Here is a 27825-nt window from a genome sequence, read left to right on the forward strand (position 1 = left end):
CGGAGTTAAAGGAGAGGGCTTGATTGGCCGGTCTGGGCTGATGGGTTTGGCATTGTGAAGATACAGGAGGCGATGTCCAGGCCGTCTGCGCCAAAGCTTGTGGTTCTGCCCATTAATAGGCCATACAACAGGGCTCTTTTTGCATTTGATCAAAACAACAGAAGGAGCGGTCGCAGTGAACCAGTAGGTGGCGCTAGGTGGGTACAGGAAGCAACCGGCTTGTACCGACAAGAGAACGGAATCTCGCCAGTACCATCCCCTTCCAACTGACAGAAAGCTGACACCACCACATAGTAAATAAAAGGCTGCCTTCAGTAAGTTTCCCCCCCGCTGCACAAGGAGTTGAACCACAGGCAGGTGCATCCCAACTGCAATTCAACCATTCGACAGAAGAACCACAATGCACCGATCAGCTCACACAGTCACAGCCTTTAATGCGCCAGTTTTTAACAACCAGGGGAGGGTTGGGGGGAGGGGGCAGCCGCACTTCGGCACCATTCACACAGTGTGGATGGAGAGGGAGGGGGACAAACAGGAGGGGAGAAGAGACAAACCCCAGTGTAAAATTGCAAAAATACCGTCGGCGCCGAGTGTTCCTTTCACTCCTTGCCGCGTCGTCCCCGCTTCGCGAGAAAACCGAAGAACAAAACGGGAGGGTGTGGCAGCAGGCCCCCTTTTTTCTTCCCTCTTCAACTTTTTTTTGTCCAGGCCAGCTGCTGATGTGCCTCTTTTTCGATCTCTTCGCCTACTATTGAACTCTCTCCCTTGCAGGTTGAAGACTTGGAGGTATACCGCGTGCCTATTTGCCTAGGATGGTGTCCTTGATGGCATCCACGTACTGTGCTGGAACCCAGTAGATCCAGTAGCGGGAGGCTTCTGTCGTCCCTAGCTGAAGGGCCTGTGCGGGTAGAGAAGTGTCGTTGAATGCACGTGCCACCACTGTCATCCGACTGTCAAATGCCAATTACTCAATGAATCAGTTACTTTCTCCCTCTTCCGAAAATATCATGAGGGGGAGCGTAAAGAGAAGTAGGGGAGAAAGGGGCCCGTATACTAAATTTCGGTTATGTCAGTACATCTGCATACCTGCCAGATTTGCCGGGATGGCATTAGGGAGATCTTACCGGGGGTGGGGGAAGGTGGGGGGGAAGGGGGGGGGGGGGGTAGTAGAAACAACAGAATGGGTAACTTTACACACATTTTTTTATTTACTTACAAGATAGCAGGAAATGAACTGTTTCTTCGCCCAAACTACCAACAAGGTACACCACTTAATTGTTCGACGTTGCTAACGCCACCCTTTTCAGAAAGTTTTGGAAATAGTACTGCAAGCGCAATAAAAAACAGCAGGAACTGAACTGTTTTGTTGTTTCGTCTAAACTAACAACAAGCTACACCACTGGAGACTTGCTAAACCTTCAGAACGGCCGTGCTCGTGAGTAAATGAAAGTTGCGGCGGCGCTGCATTTCTATAAACAGTAAACTAACAATGGGGCGAACAGGTTCACCGTCTGCGCATGGCTGACTACGCTTTTTAAGCACTTCACTGATAACGATGCCGATTGGTGTCGGGTTGGATTGTCAGGTATACTTCCGATGCGTTGTGGCCATACTGGGAAAAGGATTAAGCCAAAGACGGGTGCGTTTTCGGGAGATTTTTGTTTCGGTCGTACAATCGTACAAAACCATGAAAATTCGGGAGTCTCCCGGAAAATTCGGGAAACCTGGCAGGTATGCATCTGAGCAAATATCAGTTTGGCCTTGTGGCGCAGACTTTAAGTTACTCTTCTGTTCCAGAAGAACTTTCACGAGCTTTTCATTTCCTACAAAATTCGAGATCCTGCTGTCTAAGCCCTCATTCACACAGCCGTCACCTTCTCCGTCACGGCACCGTCACGTCAACAAAAAGCGACGTTGACGGAACGGAGAAGTGTTCAGACTGGATCTACACGGGAGCTCTCCGTCAGATTACAGGGTCGTCTGCCTAGTGATCAGTTTAGCCTAGAATTGAGCGTTTGTAATCTGAAAAGTAAAGAAAATGGTTTGTGCTCACTTTTTGCGAAATTTAGCCGTAAAAATTTGTTTTCTGGTTAGCTGGTTTAGCGCGGGGCATGGTCCCGTCACGGTGACGTGACGGAAACGTAGAGCTCGGCCTCCCGTCACCGTCGCACCGTTTTCGGCGAGAAATCGGTCGTAAAACGGCGCCCATGACGGAAGACGGTGACGTGATGGTGACGTGACGGGGTGAAAAACGGCTGTGGGAATGAGGGCTAAGAAGACAATAGAAAGCATTTTCTAGTCTAGCTGGACCAACTAGGTGTTTTTTTAGTTGCCCTCTGCCATGGCACCAAACCGCTCGGGTGCAGTTTTTCTAACCAACCAAATCCTTGCGGTTGTGCATCAGTAAGCACTGTTTGTTGCGAACTAATGCCCAAATCAACTAGTTTCTGTAAACGAAATAACACACCTCCGCCTGCCACGCTTATGTCGGCGACAAGGTTTAGCGACAAACCAAGCCAAACTTCACGAAAACAACCTTAAATAGTGTGCGTACACAATTCCACAGCAAACACGTGTTGAAATCACTCGTCGAATTCGTACAAGCTCTCAGAGCCCTGCGTTGCCCGGCAAAAACTTGACACTCACCATTATGTGGTATTCTTCGTGACCTTCGATAGCTTCGCTAATCACTTGTTTGACGGAGCTCATGTTGATTTTTTCTGTCCTCTCTGAAATATGAAAGCAGATCACCACCTTCAAACAACAGCACCATTCACAAACACCACAGCTAGATGTAAACAGCTGAAATGTCACAATAGTCACGGCAAGCTGTGAATGATGATGATAATGTTAGCCATGGGCAAAAAAAAAAAAAAAATGCACACTGTGGTTTGCAGGGTTCAAAAAGAGGTGCCAGTTATCTCAACCCCTTCGCACCGTATTAAATTCACAGCACGTAACGCTCTTTCGCACTTTATGAACACACGCCGTATAGGTGAGCTACTGAACGCGAAAAATAGAAAAATTCGAAACAATATGCGAGGCCTGCTGAGCAGGTCCTCCTTTGACGTGGTTATTGATTTCGCATTTCAAAAATGCTGCAAGGTGTGTCTTAATGGTAAATTGCTGGGAGGTCAGGGTACGCAACTTCAACAGTGACCGCGTGAGGTCATTTTTAACAGCTTAAACAGAAGTATGTGTACTTTCGAACCTCTGCCGACCTAATACCAGTAACAGCACATATACACCTTGATCTCATCCTGGCTAGCAATCTAGCAGCCAAAGCGTGTTAACTACCCACCTTAGTCTCACTTGCGCTGTGCCATAATGATAGACAAAACATGCTAACAAAAAATATTGTCACCACTTTTCTGCACTAGTGGTGGAAACCATGTAACCTTTCCTGCAAGTGCAAAAAATTCAACGAGCACCAATGTAAATGTGGCAGGGTATCATACTAATATAAACAAGAGGAAAATCTGTTGGTACAATCGCAAGCCAATGTGGGTGCCATCACAGAAGCAAGAAGCGTTCCTCTCTTGGCTTGGCTTGCCAAATCGACAAAAACGGGTACCATTTTCTTTAGTTTTCATCATGCATGAAGCTAGTAAGAAATTACCAAGTAGATCTTTTGGAGCTTTGGAGCCCTGTTTTGCTATTGATAAAACAACTTTAAATAAACACTTTACCATAATATTGTTGCTGTTTTGCAGCCACAGGCAGCTTTAAAGCTTGTTGGCGACCCACACAGAGTAACGATGGAATGTTCCTCCACGGTACATGACACTCCGCTCGCTGAAGTGCGGCTCGCTCAGATACTGGTGCCTGATTTCCCCCCAGTATATATTAGTGCACTAGCCTCAAGAATGTAGCAGGTGCCTTGCCCAGCGATTAGGAAGGCGTTTTGCACGCAATCAGGAAGGCTGTTTCAGTGAACCCAGCCAGAGAGCCAATCACGCTTTAGAAGCGACCGTTTCCTTCATTTCACCGTCTTTCATTTCCTACTATTTGCACGCTTTTGAGAGATGATAAAATAATAAGCGACCAGAAAGCGCAAGACGAGGGCTCGGCCAATCAAAACATACCAAGACGACGGCGCATGGTGGTGGTGTGCCGGAGATACAGTGCTACGAAAATTGCAGTTCTTTCGTCAACTTGCGCAAATAGTTTATTACCTCAGCTCACAGAAGTATTTTTATGGCACTTCAACAGGGAAACTTTGAAACTGTTCTAAAAAACAACCTTAGGGACATTTTTCGTTACCTGATCCTGATGTTTTTTTGATTGATTGACTGACTGACTGATTCATCAATCGATCAAACCGCTAAAAACATCATAACCTTTGGGCTGCTCGGAAACTCATGTTGCGATTCCAGCATTTTTCCCCCATTGAAGCAGACGTGAGCGTAAAAAATCCTTGCTTATGAGGATATTTTGGAGCAGTCTAGCGCAAATTTTATAATTTCCATGCTTTTGGAGCGGCTTGGCATAGGAAAACGGATTCGTATCAACAATGTACGCAGGTGTCTCACCCTTGCATTAGAAATGCGAGCCGGTTACAAATCGGTCAAAAACAGAGCAAGTGCGGACAGTGGTCCCTGAGTGATAATGTGGCGCCACCTATGAAGGTGGACAGTAAACAAAAGAAAACACACCTTTCGCTGTTTGCAGCAGCCTTAGTCAACATACTAACTGTCGTTTCAGGTACCTCTCTAGAGCACATCATCGCTGACAACACGAAACACACAATTTAACCGGCGAATTGAAATCGTGTCTAAAACTGTTTAATTTCTATGAATAACGCATCCTTTGCTGCCAGACAAGCGCTGGGGGCACTATGAAACCCCAAATTTTTGGAATAAAAACAAACCTGTATTTTATCTTAATGGTCCCCTTAACGTAATGATTGCTAATAGACTGCTAACGCAACAGGGGTCCGCCAAGGACTCAATGGAGGGGTGAACAACAGAAATTAGGGGGCGAAGGGTGGACTCGGCTAGCACTCGGTAGACGTGGCTTGGTTCTGGAGTGCACACAACCAGGCTGATGATAACGATGATGCTAGACTAGTGTGAAACTCCATGTTCGTAACGACACTAGAGAGAACGGAGTCTTCTTTCCCGCTCACCTTTTGTGCCGATCCACACCTGGTCTAATTCGAGCTTGAAGGTGAGCCGAACCTTCCCTCCGGATTTGTTTAGCATGCCCGAGAGCGGGGCAGCTGGCAGTGAATCCTGCACGCAGTGAAAACACAGAGGGCGGGCATCAGCAACAAACCGTGCAGCACATAATGAACGCTAACTCGCAACCGTTAATGGAAAGACCGACTTCAAGGGAAAAAATAAAAAATAAAAAATCTGCCTGGACAGCCAGAAGAGCACAGCCTAAATGCGAGCAGAATTTGTTTGCTGAAAACCCTGGTCTCCTTGCCCTTTAGCCTTGAGGCACTGGCATCGATAATGCATTGGTATGGACAAGCTGCAGCTCTTTGAATTGGGCGCCGACATGAGCAATCTCTTTGTAGCGTGCTTTTAACTGTGCTCGCAAATGCAATTGGTAGCCTGTGTGTTTGGCCATTTTATGAGCAAAGTAATGCCACCGGGAACTATTACAAAAAAGAAAGAAAGAAAGAAAGAAAGAAAGGAAGAAATAAGAGGGACATAACTTTGGAAAGTAACGCAGCCCTTCACATTCACATGTATTCATCCAAATCTAATGTGCCTATTTAACTTGCACCAATTTTTGTGATGAGTATAAGAAAAATGTCTGGCAAACCACACATAGTGTTTGCCCCCTCCTAACTTAGGTCATGAAAAAAAAAGAAGGAAGGAAAAGAAAAAGATGGGAGTTCAGTAAGAAGAAGTCAAAGAGGCACTTGCTATCAGCTAGACCTTCTCTTGAACTTTTATCGGCACAAGAAACCCTCACAGAGCCTCGCAGAGCCACTCAAACTGGCTGCGCGCGACCTTTGCACATTGCACATGACATGCCTACACTCACCACATGCCAGAAGGATATAATTGCCTCCCGTGCATACTTTTCTTTTTTGTGCATGTGGTGCTGTAGTGTGAATACCCTGCACCGCTTTAGGTGCTCTCCTTCAACGCAAAAAGATAAACCTCGCTTGCAGTTTTGTTATGTTTATTTTGGTGCAGCCACAGTCCACACAATTTTTGAAGCTTTGCTTGCGTCAACGTGCGATTAAAGTTGCCCTGCCGTGTTGACAACGATAAGCAACGCCTAGGGCTGTTTTGGCTGACACTCTCTTCTAAACACGTGTGCAATTTTTGAGACATACTTTCTGGGGGAAAAAAGGGGCACATTATAATCGGGTAAATAGAGCGATTTCTTGCATCTGACGTCCACTGCACAAACATTAAGCATTCGTTTATTTCCAGTTCAAAGATGGATGTCGGCAGAAAGCTGGGTGAGTTGCTCCAGCATTATGGCAGAGCACTGCGTACAGTTGGAAGCAAAAGCCAGTGCCATATTCAATTGTACCACTATTTTAATGCCCCATTATGACTGAATCATTTACCCTAATTTATTCAACTGAGCCAAGGACTGAATCCCAAGGAAAATGCAGAGTGCACTCAAGCCTAGAACACAATTTGGAAGGTCTGACACTGAATATCGTATGGAAACAATGCCTTATAAGTCAAACATGGGAGCCCGCTAAGTCCCAAAAGCATTCTCGAACAGCACATCAAACGTGCATGGTAGCTGCAGCAACACCAGCCACTGAATGTCTTACAAGAGTACAAAAGACATCCGTATGGTTATAGCCTGCAAACCCTTCAAATGTAAACCCCAGCACACTGTTGCAAAGTAGCCTCTTTCACTCCTATTTTTGGACAAACAAAAGTCGAAAGCCGCCCGGATTGACACAAAAAGGAAAACAAGGACAGAAGAAAGCCTCATCTTTAAAGGACAAAACAACGTAGAAATAAAATCAAGTACTGTCATGCTGTAGACCACAGTAATCCCTCATTACAGGCAAACCTCGTCACATGAGACACTGTTACAAGAGACACTTCGGTTATAAGACACATTTGAATAAAAGTGGTTTGGTTGGTTTTCCTATGTTTGCAATATTGCCAACAACGCACAGAAGCAATGCGGTTACAAGGGACACTCTGTTGCAGGGCAATTATTTTTGGTGCCTAGAGTAAATTCTTCACTATTTAGAAGAGACATGATGAAAGAGTGGCCTACAGGATGAACCACAGGAGGAGGACAATGAGGATATTGCAGGGGGCAGAAGGTGTCAGCAGTTGAGGCTGATGAACATCTAAGAGCACTTTAACGGTATTTTGGGCAACACAAAGGCTTGAAAGTGAAGTGCTTTACCTGCAAAAGTTGGAAAGGAAGAAAATACAATCTGCCGTCGCTAAAACTAACAAGAATGACTTCTTTAAGCCACAGCGAGTGTTTCTTGTCGACTTGTATACATAATAAACTGATCCAGTCGAACTCCCCAGTGCCTTTAGATTTTTGGATTCAAGAGAACTCGGTTACAGGAGATACACTGCCCAGGTCCCTTTACTGTCTTTTGTAACGAAGTTTCACTGTATAACAAAGTCCTCAGGACCCCAAACTGGCTTCATTGGAACCGATACTTCGTTAAAAGCACGGATTATTTGCTTTAAATACACTTGAAACGCTTAGAGGGAAGCGAGACTTCCCTCTAAGCTCGTCCTGGAGCGCTCGTCCGTGTGTATTCTTTCTGTCCCTTGTGTTTTTGCTGCGCTACATTTGTTCACTATGAATTACCAACTAGACCAGTCTACAGATTTACTTTGTGAGACTTCAAGTGCAGTGATTTTGAACTAACAAGGCTTCCCTGTACATTGCAAGTATCTTACAAAGAAACGGATTCACTTGGCTCACTTTTACATTACGGATTCCTGGGATGGCGTCCTCGGGAACCCCCTTCTCGACAACTTTCTGATGAAGCTGCAAAACGCAAAACAAAGCACAGACATTACTAAACAGTCGACAGAGCGGAAAAAGGATACTAGAGCTTTTGCTTGTTTTTTAAACCCACTATAAGAGGAAACATCATGCTTTTTACTGCCATGTTACACGCATCTGAAATGAAAACCTACTACAACGTAGTTTGATACCGAGTCAGATAGCCCATACAGATACATTAGATAATGTGTCGAAAATTCGAAACTATTCACAGCTTCTAGTTCCCAAGGCACTTGTTATTGAATTAACTACATCACATACATATTCATTTGAAAATGCCGTAATCATCCCCCCCCCCTTCCCCACCAAAAAAAAAAAAAAAAAACTTGCCTGAAAAGTGACGTATACAGGTTGTTGCAAAGATAACTGGAACACTATAAATTTTTTTCATGAGCAAACCGCTGCTCGGTTCGCGCTCAAACCTCACGTGGAGGTCTCATTTTGTGGTCTATTTTGTTTGACACCGGGAACGACGACAGTACTTATTTGTTTATTCTGAAAATAAATAAATAACAGTGATGCTACTGGCTTAGGCCGCTTTGGAGCAGCTTTTGAAGCAGCAAAAATGTGTTGTGGAGTAGCAAAACTGGCTTTTAGAGCAAGTGTTGATAGAAGCAATTTTAAGACGTACCTCATTCATGATAGACAACCCATAAAAACACTATGTGCTGTATGCTTTTTAGCGATAATCAAAAAAAATTAAAAGCACCCAGAATTATGAATATCACCCACGGCTAACCTAGTCGCATTTAGAAGACAAAACAAATCAGGACATATCACTTTATTATAAAATGGCTACAGAAAACAATATTGTCAAAGATGAGCTTGTACATACTTGTACATGAGGCATCACAGAAACAGCTCATTTAACATTTGATACACAAACATAGCACTTATAAGAAAATGACTTAATACAATACGAATATAACAGGATTTTGTGCTTGTACAGTGCTTGTACAATGTGCTTGTACAGGACTTCTACAGTGCGCAACATCCTTGTCTAAAACACTGAGTTCAACTTCAACTAGTTACCTCTCACAACTGCGGACTCAAACTTGTCACAAAAAACGTTGAGGTCAAAATATACGGTCAAGACTTCAGAATGACACAATAGTTTTCTTCAAATGCTTTTCAGCCGAGGCAAGACAAGGCTACAAGTACGAAACCTGTGTCATAGACAAGCGTGCTGTTGCCCTCTGTACATCAAAAATCACAGAAATAGAAAGTAAATATTACAGCAGAAACTTTCTACAATAAAAAAATAACACACGAGTGACTCAAATACAAATCAAACTTTTCGAAAGTAGGTCGATTCCCGCATAGCAGTACAGCTAATGAACGACATAAGCATGGATGTACCACAGTCAGTACACTGGTATACCAATCACGGGCAACATTCAAGCACATGCCTACTAAGTTAAAATACACATCATCGAAGGAACAAATGCAAAATGACTGCCATGGAACTTCTGCTTGGGTGCTCCAATGTACTACGGTGTAAAAAAAAAAAAAAAAAAAAAAAAGATTACAGGGATCGGATTTAAAACACTTCAAAAGTGTAAACGCCTACAGAAATATCCCTTGCGTGCAGTCTTTTTTATTTTTTTTTTTACTTTCTGCCATCTTTTGAACGGCCACCTCAAGTCGCGCTTCCCCTGAAGTTGACAGAGAGTTTCCACTTTCAACTTCGGCGAAGTCTTTTGATTTAAGGCCATGGGCAATGAGAAGTTCAGCATCTGTGAGCATCTTTTTTTGCTGTCTCCACTTCCTTTCGGAGATCTTGGTCCTTGCTGCTTGGGCCCGATTCAGGCTCCTTACGTGGCCGCTTAGCTGACTGTTCTTTCTCTAAGTCAAGGCGTTCAGTGTAGTTTCTCTTTAAATTCCTTACCACCCTGAGAACCTCAGGTGTAACGGTGAAACTAGTTGGGTCAGAGTCAAAGCGCTTGCAATAGGTCATAATGTGCCGAATGCCATTGATGCTTTCTAGTGACAGCCGAGCCCTATCCTGTAGGAACCGGCAATTTTCGCTAAAGCCGCTCTTGACATCAGAATTACCATGTGGGATGCCGAGAAGACCCTTCATTACCTTACTAAGAAGTGGGTACTTGGGTATATCATCACACCATACTCGTCAACTCTTTCAGCACTTTCAAGTGTTGTATCCAGTTGGAACACTGTACACTGTGTACTCATCCATCAACATGGAAATTTCATCAGGCTGGATCACTTGAGGCAACTTCATAGTGAAGCGCCTTAGTTCAGGCCCTGATTACTCTTTTTCCGTGGCATTCGGATAAAGGCATCGCAGGCTCTGCAGTGTCACGTTTCCAAATGTAGGTCTCGACAGCAGGTAGTCAGTGGCCTTTAGGTAAAAATTTCTGGCACCCAACCGAAAAGCCTTCTTCCCAGCTGGCTCCCAGTCAGACATAGCTGCCTCAGTGTCTGCCCCTACTTCTGGAGCAGCCTTCCAGACCGTGGGTGAATTTATTTCCAGGCACGGCAAATCTTTCCCATTTAAAGAACGGCAAGCTTCAGATCTTACAAAGCGGCCAAGAAGCTTCTGCACAAAAACCGCCATCTCTTCATACAGACAGTGCACCAGTGGTTCGCTTCCTTGGAAGAGGGTAAGAAATAACAGAAAAATTTCCGAAACATTCCTAATGAATAGCAGTTTGGCGTACAGGGTCTTGTCAGCGAATGCCCTCCTCAAACGTTCGCGCATCTGATTGAACCTGACAATATGAAGGACTTCACGGCTGGGAATTGTTCAATCAAGCGCTCCACGACCGGCCCCAAAGCGAGCCACCTTGAGTTAACGTGGCGCAAAAATACATTCTCTGACAGACCAAAAGCTACCTGCTCAGCTTTGAACGATTCAGGCTGTGCAGATGAACTCTTAAAAAAGTAATAAACATCGACCACAGCAGCCTCACCATCTGAATCAAAGGCACCCATGCCTCGGGCAAAGGAGTTGTGTACTTTATGAAGGCAGCACTCCCCTATATCCATGATGTCTGGGTACGCCTCTCGCATCTTTCTCTTCAAGCTCTTCATTACATTTAGACCATCCGCAGAAAAGCAAATGATGTTCTTTTGCGGCAGGCTCATCATCGCTTTTTGTACCTCGCCTGCCAAAATGTCTGCAGTTGCCGAACCCAGTCGGAATGATTGCAGGTGTTCCACGACGACTCGCTGCATTTTGTTTGTTCGAGAAGTGCCTAACTACAACGTCAAGTTGTTGGCATCTTTGTTCCGGAACAGGTGTTTCATCTAGAGGAATAGAGAGAGAGAGAGAGAGAGAGAGGAAAAAAAAAAAAAACACATCCGGCCTGTTGAGCTCGTCAAGCACAAGTTTCTTAAAATATGGCCCAAGGCCATCGCTAACTATATAGGATGTCTTAAATCTTTTACTAAGAAAATTGCTTGGCCATTTCAGAGTCTGTAACCATTTCAGAGTCTGTAAACATTTTAGGAAACAGGTCACTTGCAGTGTCGGCGCGAGAGTGAGGAATGCCCTTCAGTGTTATGCCAAGCACAAAAAGAGTCTCTGCATTTGTCACGCGATCACCAAGCAAAACGTTCCCTGGAGTCATGAATTCCAGAGTTGGCTGGACTGCCTTTGGTCGATGCAGCGCGCCTGAAGTGTCTCGGTGACAACTCGTGGATTCAGTGTGCCGTTCAGAGGTTGCTTGTCGCCTTATTGCCACTACGCCATGTTGCCGACAGTTGATGCTTTAATTACAAACAACACAAAAACCACTTCCTTCATCCGCATGACGACACCATGTGGATATTTTGTCCCCATTTTCGTCACTCTCCAGAAGAATCTCTTCATTGAACTTTGTGCAGCGGCCTGCACAATAAAAAAAAAAAAAAAAAAAAAAAAGAACAGGCTCTCATTTATACACAAAATGGATTTGCTATACAGAAACTAAAAATTGCTCGTTACTATGACGACGGTAACCAACGGTAAAAATAAATGGTAGATCTGCCATCGCTTTGAACCCATTACAGGGGCACTTTGCAACGGCGGTTAACGCAAGCGGCAGCTGAGTACCGTGACGGTCGTGGGAACTGCAGGTGGTGGCTGTGCTCACACGGCACTTTCCATGTTCGCTTCCGTTTGGATCATTTATCAAGTGACGCTTGGCATGTTACCTCGCGAACTCGAAAAGAAATTTAATTTTCTACGCTGCATGTTGCACAGCGTATTTCTTTCACTCTTCGCAACCATTGCAACCATCCAATTCACGGCGTTGCAAATGGTTGCATCTGTTGTATTTTTGACGTGGTGAAGCGTCCCAATTTACGATAAATCGCTTGTACTAACTGCAGCACCTCTGCCCTACCACAAGTTAATTTGCAAATGCATCAGCAACAGTGCCCACATGAAGCGTTTATGCAGCAGCACGCTCGCCATCAGCGGGGACACGTTGTAGCTAGGCGCAGCCATCTTGCCCATCTGCCGAAGGAACGGAGACCAGCGACCTCCGTTGGCATGACCATGTAACCCCGCGTAACTGCCGTGAAGGCCGACTACCGTTTTTGTAACGGCCGTTACAGTGCACGTGTAACAGGGGTTCAAAGTCAGGGCAAAAGAACCGCTCCGTCCCTTTTGTTTTCACGCTGCTATGCCTAAACACGGTCATGAAATGAGACCTTCATCGACCTGCGGTGGCACATGTACAAGAAACGCAAAATACAAGGAAAAGGTACGAACCTTTCAGCTTTGAAAACGCCAGCGACTGTCAACGGGCTTCGCACCCAGTCGTCCCCAACAATCCAGTTGCCGTTCACACTGCAGAACGCATCTTCGCCGTCACAGCAACGGGGCTCAAATTGCCTTGGCTTGGCTCGGATTGCATCCCGTACGCAAGTGAGCTGCGATGTCACTTTCAATGGGGAACCTCAAGTAGTTAGTTTTGTTTCTGAAAAAAAGTCGGCGTGCACCGTAGGGCGCAGACTCGTCAAATTTTGAGGAAATGTAGCAGGATGTTGTAGCCAGGGCACTCAGGCGCAGTTTGGCGCAATTGGCGCACCGGTAGCATCACTGGAATAACGATTTTTGCTTATGGGATAATGGTGGCCGATTTGGATGTGCGAGCCAGTTCACGCTGATCTTGGAACGACGGCGCCACCTGTGGTATGTAGAGCGAAATGGACGATGGGGATTCACGGTAGGAAGGAGCCAAATGGTGCAGCAGACGATCAGAAAATCTCTTTCGTCCTTAGTTTACTATGACCCCAAATTGTTGCATAACAGCTGATACCAATCATAATAAATTTCCCCACATTTAATCGTTTCCAATAAACATTCAATTAGTTTCCTCACCTGCTCTTATGTTTTCTGGTCGTCTGCTATCTCACTTGGCTCCTTCCTACCGTGGAAAGAGCCAAATGGGGCAGCAGACGATCAAAAAACATGCTTTCACATTTTCTGATCGTCTGCTGCCCCATTTGGCTCCTTCCTGCCGTGGAAAGAGCGAGAATCCACATCGTCTGTTTCACTCTGCAACCCCAGGTGGCGCCGCCGTTCCAAGACCAGCTTGCACTGGCTCGCACGTCCAAATCGGCTGCCATTTTCCCATAGGCTAAAATCGTTTTTGTTTATTTTCGGAATAAACAGGCAAGTACCGTCGTCGTTCCAAGTGTCAAACAAAATAGACCACAAAATGCGACCTTCGCGTGAAGTTTGAGCGCAAATCGAGCAGCAGTTTGCTCAGGAAAAAAATATAGTGTTCTAATTATCGTCATAACAACCTGTACACAAAGAGCGCCTATTCTATACTCTACTTACAATAATTTGTCCAGAATTACCCCTCGCTTCAAATCCCAATTGACCCCACTATTCACTACTACTCACTCCACAAAGGCAACTAGTTCTCACTTGCAGCCTCCACCACAGACATGTATCAACCCCCTCCCACCACCCAACTCAGCAGCAGGAGAACTCCACAGCCAATGAGCTGTTGCACTAGTCAGGAAAGCTTGCAAGGGGAACTGACGTGGAAAGCCCATCACACAAGTTCCATCAGAGCCACGTTGTTTGCTTTACGAAGCATATGCCAAGATTTGTAAATCTGTCTTCTGTGTGTCCAGGTCCCATCCACAGATGCAGTTAGTTGTAAAGCTGCAGATTAAAGATTTGTTGCACGTGGGGTGAACAGCACCTCCCTTCAACTGCAACCTGCAGCCAAGTTAAAACCAGGACATAAATGACCGCTTTCAAATTGCTGACTAAGACAAGATGCAAGCTAGGTTTCAGAACTGCAATAAAAATAACGAGAGGAAGACACCATCCTTTGTTACAATGACCTACCTATCCCCAAGTGTCTCACACACACTGCAGGCACACACACAAAAGTAAAATGAAGTCATGCTTGCACCACAACATATGGCCTCACCTTCTGTTTGCAGATTGGCTCTTTTGTTGCTGAAAGAAAACACAAAAACAATGTTGATGAATGCTAATGGCAAGACAGCACATATCTTAGTCAGAAGCACAAATCACTGATACAATTGCACAGATGCCTCTGCTGTGCTGTCAAAAGAGCACAGTGAAACTAAGTCAATCAGTGGGAACTGAAATCACCCGTAGCCATGCTGGAATCCCAAATACACTTTCTGTGTCCATCGGCCAATTTTTAACTGCAGAATGTACACAACTGGATGCACTGAACTGTTGTGGCGAAGATAGCCGACACTGGATGTCGTGTTTTTTTACGCATAGCTTATCACGCTGCTGAAAGGGCATGAGTTCTTTCTAGGGCGACCAGATAACACAAAGCGTTATCCATTGACATTCAAACCTCGAAGTATTACGATAACAAGCCCAAGGCCGAATAAGCAAGGCCAGCCTTCGCAGGTGCTTGAGGCAAGGCGAACGACGACATACGTACTTTAGATCACACCTAAGGTGTGTAAGCTTGAGACATCTCTAGCAAGCGTTTTTGCTGGCAAAAAACAGCCCCCCAGAAACTCTACAGTCTTTGACCGGCAAAAACCTCTGGCATAAATTGTGCATAGACATCCCCCTCCTGGGTTCATCTGATTCCATTTGCAAGTGACAGTTAATACACCTCAGCAGGAGCCTTATCTGATAATGGATAACAGTTCCTTCTAAAATGCACCATGTGAACTGACAGCACACGTAACATATTGTTAAGTACATGAATGGTAGCGGCATTACGAGAGCTAAGATCTTCTGAAAATGTACGTGTGCATTCCAAGTCTTGACCTCACCCAATAGGACACTGCATCTGTTGAATGTTACAGTTAAATCCAAAGCCCGTTATTATATTACGAAAACTTCATTTCCCTTTTTCCGGCCCTGAAGAAAATTTAACCATTTTAATTTGCATGTTCTCAAAAAGCGCGTTTTCCAAACGTCTTGCTGTTTGTTTGCAAGTGCTTGTTATGCCATTCATCTGAGTGTCTGAAATTTCTTGCGGTTTTTTGGTATCAACCAAGACCCAACTAGCAGCCCAGTCTTCTACCTTGTTGAAAGCTTTGCAAGCAGTTGTTCCACAATTTTATAAACCAATAACTGACCGTACTTCGAAAACAAAATTTTGGGGCTAAACTTGACACTTCTCTCATTTTTTTCCCCCCCGAAGCTTGTCGCAGCTGGACTACACAACGGAAAGCTAGCAAGACCATTTTTTTTTCTCTGTAAGTGCTCTCACGGGTGCACCACTGAGAGAGTGGCTCGAACAGATAGTAAAGCAAAATGAGAACTTATAAAACAACACAGCTTAATCTCAATTTTATTATACCCTATCAAATTTATAGAACAAATGGCTGGGGAGTTACCTGACTTGCCAATGCTTGATATGTTCTCTTTAACATCTTGATTATTTCTCTGAAGCTTGCAATAAAATTGTCCTCATTCTCAGGACAGAGCAGTCTTTTTACTGGCTTGCATTCTGCCTTTTTGGCCCTTTTAAAAAGAAGAGGAGACAGAGACGCACCCTGCGGGGTGTCCTCCTTGAGCTGCTCGGGTGTGGGGACCTCGAGGTTGAGCACATCGTCCAGGGTGGAGCCCACCAGCATCAGCTTCATGTTGGCTGAGAGGTTGAGATCGCGCAGGCTCTTATCGTCGTCCGCCTTGGGGGCCCCTGCGAGTCAGCCGTAGAACAACACCCACTTGATTTTTCCGAATATTGGTGCCATATTACCAATATTCACCAATATTAGGGGCTGGGGCTGTTGGTGTCTCCTGTTTTCGTCGTCGTTTTATGTAGTCACGGTACTAAAGCACTGGGAAACTCCTTTACGCCTCACTCTAGAACATAACGCGAGCTAAAAAAAAAACACTGAGACACTCATTTAGGCCTCGCGCTAGAGCGCTTCATGCTTCAAAGACAAGAGACTTTTACACAGCAAATCTGTATACCGCTACCCTCAAACGGTTTCATCTCCGTTGGCAAAAACGCCAAGGCGCCAAGAATACACTTGTACACTGCATGCTTTGTCCCTTCCCAGGTTTCACGTTAATGGAGATGGCCCCAAGATTTTTTTTTTTTTGTTGTTGTTGTTGGCTTCCACATTTCTGGTTCAGCCTACGTTTCTGACAATCGACAGGTCAAAGACCGCTTCTAGACTAAGGCAAACTTCCAAAAGTGCGTCACGTAGTGTGCGTGTTGTCTTTTCCTTCTTCGTCCAGTGCTAACGTTCGCTAGCAGTACGAGTTAATTTGCCAAAAGTGGTCTTCCTTTGAGCCTAATTATTGCTCACACCCACTCAGGAGATCCCGTCAGCTTCTCCTTCATACCGCTTGAGAAAACTAAAACAAACAAAAAGTAGGCAAAAAACGAGTGGGTTATTATTCATTTCGTCAAAGCTAACCACACACTATAGCCCAAGTAATACTCCGCCTTCCTGAAATAAACCACTGAAACAACAAAGAAAAACTCCTCCGAAATAATTTTATGTCAATCTATTTTTCTTATTTGGCTTGGGAAGAGTTAACTTCTTTTTGCATGCAAATAGGTTTGCACAGTACTTTTCCTTTCCAAGAGCAACAAGTGTCTCAATTAGATTTTTATGTAAATAAAATTCCAAAATTATCACTGACAATGTCTGCTTTAGGCTTCCTTTAGTCGTATGTTGATTTCTGATGTTTATACATTCACTATCACTGTGTCAGTTACAATATAAGCAGTGCTGTGCTTGGGTTTATACATCGTTCAAAAGGCTAAGCAAAGCTACTAATACTAATTTGCATTCCACTAATAGATTGGCAATGGCAGAACAAAGATTTTACTCTGGAGAGCCACTAACTGCTGTAAACAGCTGTGCAGGAAAAAAGCTCCATAGCAGCATGATTCTGATTGTGGCAAAGCAACCTATCAGGTGAAAACACCACCACCAACAGAAATTGTCATACTTCTTATCAGCTTTGCTCCAGTGCTTATTCAGGAACTACGAATAGGTGCCATTTTTGTATGCCCTTACATATGAAATCCCCAATAGGCATAGTTTGGAAGCTCTGTAAGTTTATGTGAATAAAGATTAAAAAAATGAAATGGCCACAGATCTGAATATTTTTTACAGCCAATGCAGTTACATTTGTAGTCCTTTCTTTTTAATGCACTGATGGTAACGTCATACCCTCTTCCCTCCCCTGCGACTGTCAAAATACTGTCCTAACTAAAATTTGACAAGTCCTAGTAAAAAAAAAATGAGCTACTTCATTGTGCTTGAATGGATATCATTGAATGGCAACAGCTCAATAGCTTAAAGCCTGCTTCTGACACAACCTCGCCAAGCAACTACTAAGCACACAAGTGCATTCTTTCAAACTTGGCACTCCCAATTCATCCGTTTACTTAAGTGTGTCGTCAGCATAACAAACAAGCAAAATTCCCTGGGGTTTTTCAGAGAAAGCAAGTGGGAAACCCACCTTTGTAAATGAGTTTCTGCATGGCCGATGGTACACCTGCGAGAGAAGGCGAGAGAAAGCCACTTCCAGCATCCACAAGCAAAGCAACCACAAAGAGGATGACAGAGCACTGCATCAGAACAACAAATACCGGTAAGCTAGAAAAACAAAGCAAAACAAATTTTAGATTAACAACCTGATCAACAAACAAATCTGTGACTAGTTTAAGTCACTAGTCTCATAAAGGTGCGGGCCTGTATCCCACTGCTGCCACCAGCTGTTACGTATTCAGCGGCTGAACGACCCACGCAGTGCCAGGAAGACATTCCCCCATTTATTCCTTCAGCAAGGCACTTTTTGTGAGCTACATGGCCAACCAGAGGGCAGCAAAAATAAAGGAAGCAGATGCTATGGCAAAAGGGGCAATCTTATCAGGAGGCCCACCGCGGCAAAAGCATAGGATACAACATAAAAAGGGGGGGGGGGGACAAACTGAACAAACATTAAATCCTCGCTCATGGTGGCTGTGGCACTGAACGAGCCGCACTTTGTTAGTGCCTACCGAGTGTTTTCTCTACATCATTAGCACTGTGCCAATTGCTTTTTTTCCTTTGTTTCTTTCTGTAATTCTCAGACAACGTTTGAAATTTCAAAATTCGTGCAACAAAAGGGAAAGGAGAAAACCACCTTGACGGCCACAATGTGGTTATAAAAGTAAGCTATACAGAAGACTTTAGACCTGGGTGGGGGGAAAATACAGAAGAAATACAGAAGATCCGGTGTTTCAACCCGCAACCACTGTCGTTCTGGGAAACTGTCATTCTACCAATTCAGCTACATTTGAGTACTCGTACCACTGCAATTCAGCTGGATGTAAACCAACGTCCCTAGAGAGTTTCCCTTAATTATAATCGGGTACAACTCAAAAACGACAATGGAAGTTGCCACTACATCTCATCACCACCACAGTTGGCCGTTTCTCTGCGTGGCGCAAAAGGTGCCTCCCTAAAAATATTTTGAACGTGACACGCGCTGTTTCTGTGATTTCTCAAACTTAATCTGCTTGTAAACTACTGCAGTGATGACAGACAAGCTAGGTGGGAAAAAGCAGACGACACCCAGTGTTAAGCGCAATGCCCTTTCAAAAACACATGCGTTTTGATATCACAAGTTCATCACTTTGGCAGAGTGATACACTATAGAGTCTATTGCCGTACCTAACATGTGCTTGGGTATAGCTGCTTTCTAGGTTTATTCCAACCAATATCAACCAGATTTCTCGTCTACACCTCCAGCTACGGCGTCATACTAGGTCCACCAGGTATCTTCAAAACGAGCCAGAAACCAACACTTTGAACACTGCAGCTCCAATGCAATGCATCTTCCTTAAAAAAAAAAAAAAAAAAAGTCCCACCTACTCTGGCGCAGCTTGCACTAGTGAGGAGAAACAGACAAGGGCCTCTCTTCCTTCGTCGGATACCTGGCTGTTGCATCTTACATAGATTTCTGAACTTGCCACTGAAAGTTCTCCATGACTGGCAGTTTTATTATTTATTTCCAACCTTTCGGACCCAAGTGCGCATTTGCCTTCTCGTCTCGTAATGAGGCGACCCAGGAAGGTGAGATGGAATGGTTTTTGCACACTATGTGCACCTGAATTCGTTGTTGGGTGTATTCTTTCCGCTTCAAAATTAACCCACTGACTGACCTAAATTACATAAAAGATTAACTAAAAGCTGAAACAGATCTGCCCCCTTAAAAGGGGGCAAGAAGAAAAGAAGGGTGCCCACCGGTGAGCCTCTGCAGCTCCTCCTTGAGGGCGGACATCTTTGACGAGAGCGCCACCTGGACGTCGTACCGCCGCTTGTTGTACATCACCACCAGGGGCACGGCGCTCTCGGGGGTCGCCTCCTCCCCCTCCTCCTTTTGCCCCTCTGCCTCCGTCGCCTCTCCCCCCTCCCTTGTCACGCTCTCCGTCGACGGCTTGGCGTCCACCATCACGCCCTCCGTGTCGCCCTCCTCTGCAAGGCGTGCCACCCACCACCCAAAACGTCAGAAAAAGCCAGGGGTGACGACACTAATTGCTTGCACAAAACACTGTCACTGACATGAGAAAAAAAAAAAAAAGAAAGGAAAAGGGCCATTTGAACCCGTGAACGTGAGTGATAAGCGAAGCTTTTGGCACATGACAAACCGGACGCAGAACTTAGGCGAAAGGTATACAAACAAATTTTATTTCTTTCGAGAGCTTAAAAAAAAAAAAGAGGAGAGTTTTGTGTCTCGTACACTATAAGTACACACAGTCGTAACCATAAATTTTGCAACAGTTTTACGCGATTAAACCAAGTTTGTTGAGAAAAAGCTTGGTGTTTGGTTTAGAGTGGGCAAAGAAGGTGCACACAATTGTATGGCAAGGCAAAACACAGGTGCTGCTAGGCACAGTGCCCACGTGGGGGCAAATGCAATGGGAAGTTAGATTCAAACAGTGCCTTGCATCCTTTTCTGATGGCACATGCCCTTACCTTGCCCCTATCCACTTCCCTGAAACCCTCCCATTGGAATGAAAAAGTTACTAGACGCTTTTACTGCAGGGGCAGTTGCCACACAGAACTGCATGTGCTGTTGCTTGACCTAGAGCACACGAGGCGCTTGCCTGAAGGTCACACGGACGTTACCAGGCGTTACCTGGGTTTTTACCTGGAATAATAGGCTTGTTTGTTGTTCTTCGGAAGGAAGTGCCAAGAGTGCAGAATGTGAGGACAGGTGGTTAGTACATGCAAACACAAGAACCCTACCTACCTCCATCCACTCCTCACTAATGAGTTGTTCCTGCCACTTCCCATTGAAACCAACGTTGAAATAAACTTTCATTTGATTTCATTGTTGTTCTTGGTGAGGGATGACTTAATTCTCCTTCTTACCTTACTGGTGACACATCATTGCCCCTTCAAGACAAACTAACGAGGGTCATCCATTCTACACTAGATCAACTAAAAAAAATCTGACGCATTTAAATTAGGAAGATTTTGTTTACCTCAACTGCTGGTACAACACAAATTCTCCAATCACTGCCCCCTCTCTTTGATAAAAGTTCGGCGAAAAATTCCAAACACTTTCCCAGCATTGGCTGCAGCTGGCTCACAGCCTGGTCTGCGCATTCCGTTGTTTGTTGTCATGAAAACCAAAGCAAAGAAGCAACGAACCGATCTTTTTTTTTACCTCACTCTCACTCCAAATGTATCAATAGGTCGAGTGTTCACTTGGCTTCTCCAACGCCCCCCCCCCCACTCCGCATGTAACCGTGGAACTCCGAAAGTAAAACTCCAAGAGAGCAGTTACTAATCATCTATCAAGGTGGATGATTCTGCAAGGCTCTCAACTGCGATGATGATGATCACAATGACCATTATGGCTACAATGGTGGAAATGCCACGGAGAAATGAAGAAATGGTGGAAATGGAGAGCAAGAGAGGTAAGAGAACACGCCGGTCCACTGAATGACTATACATCATGGCCCACTGTGAGCGGAGGGATCACAATACCATGCCTCTCGGGAGAGGGCGCAGCAGTGTGCGACCAATTCCTCTTCATCTGGGAAAATAGACTGCGCATGTTTATGTGCGTGCACGCCTGCCCATCCCATGTCACCGTGCTCTATTTTGCCAGAAGCTAGACATAAGCTACATACTGCAAAAGAAAACAAAGCAGAAAACGTGAGAAGGCTGGGCCACTTCAGCTATAGGTTGTATTCACTGGCGAGGCACACATGGAGTCCACCATGTCAGTGCGCCGTAACTGGTTATGTCGGGCTCCACAAGATGGCAGTACTTGTCCATGCTAAGCACATGATGTGTGTTGGACGTTCCAAACTGTACCAACCGAATGCTAAGTAACTGCTCAAGTACAACGCGAGTGTGATTAATAACATCTATGTTGACACCACTGTTGAGGATCGGGTTGAAACGGAGCAGACAACACACGCCTGTGTTTTGTTTTTGTCTAGGCGTGTGGGCATAGGGGCACAAGCTGTGCCATGTCCATGGCCGTTTCTAATGTTGTCAAGCGAAGAAATTGACAGCTAAACGCTTCAATGAATACCACCTATACACCAGCACCGAATTTCGGCAAATTTCCCTCATGAAAGACTAACCTGTGTAGCTGATTTTTGCGCTTCTTATATGCAGTCCTGTCTACTTGCGAGCCATACCTTTTTTAGAACAAAGAAAAACCACCGCCAACAGGTGCCCGCTAGTAGTAAACCCACCTACTATTCCCACAGCCACCACAGAGGAGGGATCACCCTCTTGATAGCTTGATCTCTAGTCTGTGGTGCAGCACTACCGTCCCCCGCGAGAGTTCTCCGCTCACCCTGTGTTGTGGGTGCGCCGTTCTGGCCCTTCTCCTCACAGCTGGTCTTGGGAATTTTGGCCTCGGTCTCCCCGCCCTCTTTGTCGACAGTCTGCTGCTGCTGCTGCTGGCCACCGCTGTTCTTCTGAACACCCATGTCCGCTGCAAGCAGGAACGGAGCACCCGTCACGCTCACCCTCCACTGTCACTTGCACATTTCTAGCCATCACCCCGCACGGCACTGTAGCAAATTCACACTGCCTCACACCTCACATTTGTTTGAATTGAACAGAGTGCAGGGAGTTCTCGTCTGCGCAACGCCTGATCTAGTAATTCCTGTACACAAGTTTGCTCTTGTCTCACATTGAACTAATACCCCTGTCACACGGGCACTTTCAATTGCGATTGAAGAGAATCGCGATCGAGTTTTCGAGTGCGCTCGACGCACTGCCGCTGCTACACGGCCCGTTTCAAGCGCAATCGAGAAGTTGCACCGGTTGCACTCGTGTACGCAAGATGGCGCTAACAATGTACTTCTGGCTGGCGTATGATAATTTTGCGTGGTCATAGGTATACGCAACTACATAAATGTTACCGCACACTTATTTGGGTCTTGACATAATTTGTGGCGTTAGTTGAAGTTGTCACCTTCTGTGCCATTTACCGAGCGGGGACGAGAGTATCGCCGCTTTCGTTCAATCGCGCTTGAGAAACCAGGATTGAGTTCAAGCGGGATCGAGGTTGATCGAAATTGAAACTGCCGTGTAGCAGTGCCCGATCCGGATTGAGCTTGGCCCGGATCGACTCAATCACGATTGAGAAGTGCCCCGGTGACAGGGGTGACACGCTGCCCTAATTGATCACCGCCTTGACAAAATGTCATGCACTCCGACAGCCCAAGTTACAGACAGCTCGGGTATCTTGCCAGTCGATAGACGAGGGCAGAGAAAAAAAGTTACTTGTACAATTGAATCCTGCTACAATGAAATTGACAGGACGAGTGAAAAATTTTGTTGAATCGGAATTCGTTGAGTCGAAATCTGCCCCAACATACCACGGAAGGGTAAGAAGAATAGTCCCGTATATTACCTGCATTATTGACAGCATAATGCAATGTTTAGAAAAAGGAGTGATGCGCAATTATGTCGTGTTTATCAGCTAACAAACATACCAATGGTTATATGTTTTATATCTGCACATAAGGAGCAGGGGGAAATGCAGTGGCAAAACATACTGTTGTAACCACACGACATATCTACCGAGCGGATTACTTGCAGATAGCTACTAGGCCGTCAGTTCGAAGCCCGCCTCTCGCATGTGGCAGGAGCGGTGCCTATATCTTATCCCCTGACTATGCACGGCTGCAACTGACCTTGGCAGGCAAACTGGGCACCCTTGCCTTTATCAGGACCGCACACTCGCGATTCAGATATGATGACTAGGGTTCCAGATTCAACATTAAAACTATTTTTGATTTTGACTTTGAAGGATTGTAAAAGACTGCGAGGACAGCTGCTCGCAATGCATACATGTTGGCACTGCACCAGCAGCAGGGCACATGTTTGTGCCACACGCAATTCCAGCTGGATACGGATTGGCTGCGGCTTTGGCTTGGTAAACCGGGCCTGCGCCTCTTGTAAAGATGGCCAGTCACATCGTTATCACCATCAAACAATGGCGTCCATTTTGTTTTTGTTCATAAATGGTGGTGTGGGTGCACGGCGCAAGTTTTTTGGTGAAACTGAGTGTCCTGAATGTATAAAAAGTTAGATAGCTGACGGGGAATTTGAAATATTTCATTGAAGCAGAAATTTCGTTCAAGCGGAGTTCATTGTATCGGGGTTCAACTGCACAGACTAGGCATTAACGGTGCCAAGGAATTGCCAATAACCCTAAAGGAAACGCATGATGACATCAAGCCAGACATGCGCACACTGATGAATTAATCAGCTACCCTTTCTTCAATGCTGGGTACCTTATAAAAGACGTGTGTTTGCTCAGTGCAGAAACTAAGGTTAATTCATTTTGCCCAGGGAATCAGGGCTAAAACGGTAAAGTTGCTGCTACCAAGTTCAAAAGGTGGCACAGACATTCACAAACATATACAGGCTCGCCCTTCCTTGCTTATGAGGTGGGCATGCCACAGGAATAAATTTAAATAGTAAAGATATGGTGTGGCTATCACTTCCAGGTTTATTTTTTTACCATTTCCCCTGGGACTAAAAAAAGCACGTGAGACAACCTTGAGAGGCTACCCATCCAGTGGGATCAGTAACGTCTCAAAATGTCAACGAGTACTAATTTGAGTAACGGCAATTTCAGTTCTTGATGGCTGACCATGAGCCCGTTCGTTCGCACCCACTAGTGAAACAGTGAAAGACAGGGCTCCTAAAAGAAACACCAAACACAGACACATGCGTTTGTTGTTCCTCTAAATTCCCACATTTCCCCCACTATGGCCACTAGGCACAGTGCCAAGTCCAATTATACTCCCGTTCATGGGATTGAAGATAAGAGTCTGCAAGTAATATCTGAATCCCAGAGCATAGATCGCACTAAGCTGAACACAAAAGAAGTGTCACACCAAGCCATGAACTTTCAATGTGTTTCCAGGCAAAGCTCTTATGCCTTGTACTAGAACCACACTCCCCCCAACTAACACACTAAGCTTCTAGTCACAATCAGCGCGAGGATGGAGAGGTAAACAGCCTTTTTTTTTTTTTCAATGTTTACATTCTTACTAATAAGCAACCATGTCCAACAAACCAGGTAGTGTAGAAAGCAACCCCGCTGTCACTAAGATTTGCACTCACAATGCAAATGACTCACTGGGTAAAGAAAAACAAGCCCATCCAACAACAGCAGCTACGCATTGTGAACCTCAGTGCAGATCTTCCCTTAGGAGACAGCACAATCGCTACAAAAAAGTCACTGTCCCTGCATACAAGTCTGCAGAACAAAGCACACAATGTGCTTAGTCCCATTCAATACCTTTACTAGAGAACTTTAAGCAGAAAAGCTTTTCTATTTAATGTCACTGACACCAACCGTCCTTTATAGCCCTAACCGCCAAGATAATAAGTTACTAACACCATGAATAGCTGTATTAAAAATGTGCATAGCTGTTCCCCTACTAACAAGTCAAGTACTGAACAGCTAACCAATGCAACAAACTCTGTGCCACATATGCTTGCTATTGAAGTCACCAAGGCACAAAGAGGAAGAAGAGCGATTCAAATAAAAAAAAAGGAACTACAATGACAAGCTACTACATGTAAAGCAAGAGCATGTCATTTTGAGTGGTTTACGCGCCAAAGCTACAAGTCAGCTATGAGGCACATCATCGTGGAGGGCTCCAGATTAATTCTGACCACGGGGGGGGGGGGGGTGATCTTCGCATGTGCTGAAAACTGAATATGCGGGCATTCTTGCTTTCCACCTCCATCAAGAAGCAGCCACTAGGCCGGGATCAAACTTCCGTCCTGGGGTTCAGCATCACAATGCCTTAGCCACTGCAGCAGATTCAGACGGCATGCAACAATAGAGAGACACTGGGTTATCTGGAGTGACGCGATCTAGGAGCGAGCTGCCCAGATAAGGGGAGGATAAGTGATGGCACTTTAGCATGCCTGCTAGGACAACAAAGACCTTTTCTTTCCTTATTTCTGTGAACGCATAAATAGATCCACATGACAAGCAGACATATATATCTTAACCAGAGAAAAACTTATCTTCGTGTGTGGTGCCAACATTGACAGCCCTCAAAATCAATACAAATTAATGATACATAATAAGCAAAGTGCCCCCAGCGATTATAGAAGTTCATCAAAGTTTTCTAAGAACATCCCTAGACAGTGCTTTCAAACAGCTGAATTGGAATGGAAATAACAGTACACAGAGAAAGCTGAACTGAGTGGCAGAGCACTGAATTCCGCTTTCCTTGTTTGCCATTTGCAGCTTAACATTCGAAATTTTTTGTGACGTGTTTGTCTCTGTGGTTTGTGCTATGCTTACTTGCCAATGAGCGACCCAGCTGCATAAAGCCGTTTCGCAAACATAAATAGCATTAAGCAGCTCCCATATGGGCCAGAACGATAATAAAAGACTGCCGGGAAATCGGCATGTTCCCCCGATAACAATAACCAAAGTTTTCACAAGCATTAAGCTCATGTTACCACCTCACATCACTCTGTTAGGGAGCAGATTCTAAGCTATTCCTTTGTCACTCAAGCTTGACGACAATGCATGGCAAGCCACATTGCTCTTAAATGTCAGTTCATTTTGAATGCAGTGAGCCCAGTTCCATATTCAAGTGTCTCTGCTGACAGATGGGGTGCTAAGCAGTGCTCGAATGCTGCAACAATAGCCCGGAATGCTAGCTAAAAGCCACTGAGCTGTTTCGTCAGAGACATTTGTCATACTGCCGTTTTGTTAGCCGGGAACGGAACACGGCTTCTGAACCACTATTGCAGTAGTACAGTACAAATATGCGCCGCGATAATGTCAACTCACGACCAGCAATTGAATGAACAAGTAAAATACAAGGTGTTAGTTTTACGAATTATAGTTAATGAAAAACATCAGGAGTCTTTTTTTTTTTTTCGATGTGTTGGCCGTAATGTGTGGCTACACCTGCGAAAATACCACACCACCACATACAAATAAATCAAGACGCATCTTGACGCGGTGTGTTGTTGCAGCGATGATTATGGGGGGAAATGTAATGTTCGCGCTGCACAAATAAGCTGCCTAAATAAGGGAACACACGACTTTCCACGCCGGTTTAGCTAACGTCTCAAAACAAAAGAGTACAACCAGCATCAACGTCAACAAAACACGCGTTGCGGGCCTATCTGAAGGGAACTACATTTCACTCTCGCGAATCGCAATATACGTTGCGAATTGACCATTCTGGCCATTGCGAACAAAATTAGCAAGCTGGACAGCTCGTAATTAGGTTAAGTAATTTCGCGTCCACTGGTGTCAGATTGCAACATAAGCACTTGCGCAACCACTGATGCGCCCAAACGGCATAAAATGACTTGCAAAATTAAGATAGCTAACACCAGAAGCCAACTAGAGCGCCAACACAACCCACCACGTGCACTCATCAAAAGCCTAATGCCGTCACACCAAGGAAGAAACGAGCGAGCGAGCAACACGTTTTGCGGTGCGTAAACACAACAACGCAGCTCAATGACGATGCGTTTTTTTTTTTTCTCTCTCTTTTTGAATACAAGTTTGAACTAGCAAACTCGAACGGTGCTGATTTTATAACCTCTAACTAAGGAAATGCGGGAACGCGGACAACGGAAGCCCGTGCAAGCTGGGCTGAAGAAAAAAAAAAAGGGCGCAAATTGAGCAGCTCCGAACGGTCGACGCTGGTAGCCCAAACAGCTGAGCTTTATGACCCGCAAACTGACGCGTCAACTACGTCTACTCCCCGCTTTTCAAGAGGCTGCTGGTGTAGACTTACTGCTCGAGGAATCGTGCGGCCTCTTAACGCTCGCGTCCATTGCAGTCCGAGCGCGCTAAACTCGATAATCGTTATTATCGCGTCAGCAACTCACTTTCGCCATCGCTTGTGTTGTTTTCAGAAGCCATGTTTATGAGTGTCTGCG

The 27825-nt window shown here is 45.1% G+C and overlaps 1 protein-coding gene across 2 annotated transcripts; it reads right to left on the reverse strand.

Annotated features, from left to right (window-relative positions):
- Window positions 1-409: 409 nt before the first annotated feature.
- Window positions 410-27818, reverse strand: LOC144138580 (ubiquitin domain-containing protein UBFD1-like). 2 transcript variants are annotated; one of them, XM_077670939.1, is made up of 10 exons: window positions 27775-27818; window positions 22226-22366; window positions 19648-19878; window positions 17879-17914; window positions 15945-16091; window positions 14379-14407; window positions 7891-7956; window positions 5129-5234; window positions 2647-2729; window positions 410-898 (listed from the first exon to the last, which is right to left on the reverse strand). In XM_077670939.1, the coding sequence occupies exons 1-10, from the start codon at window positions 27806-27808 to the stop codon at window positions 800-802; spliced, it is 972 nt and encodes a 323-aa protein (XP_077527065.1). In that variant the 5' UTR covers window positions 27809-27818; the 3' UTR covers window positions 410-799. The 2 variants fall into 2 exon arrangements, with proteins under 2 accessions (XP_077527065.1, XP_077527064.1); XM_077670938.1 differs by having other exon boundaries at window positions 27681-27817.
- Between the last annotated feature and the right edge of the window lie 7 nt (window positions 27819-27825).

This window comes from Haemaphysalis longicornis, unplaced genomic scaffold (genome assembly GCF_048455015.1).
Source record: "Haemaphysalis longicornis isolate Haplotype H1 unplaced genomic scaffold, Haemaphysalis longicornis Haplotype H1 scaffold_5, whole genome shotgun sequence".
Lineage (NCBI taxonomy): Eukaryota > Metazoa > Arthropoda > Arachnida > Ixodida > Ixodidae > Haemaphysalis > Haemaphysalis longicornis.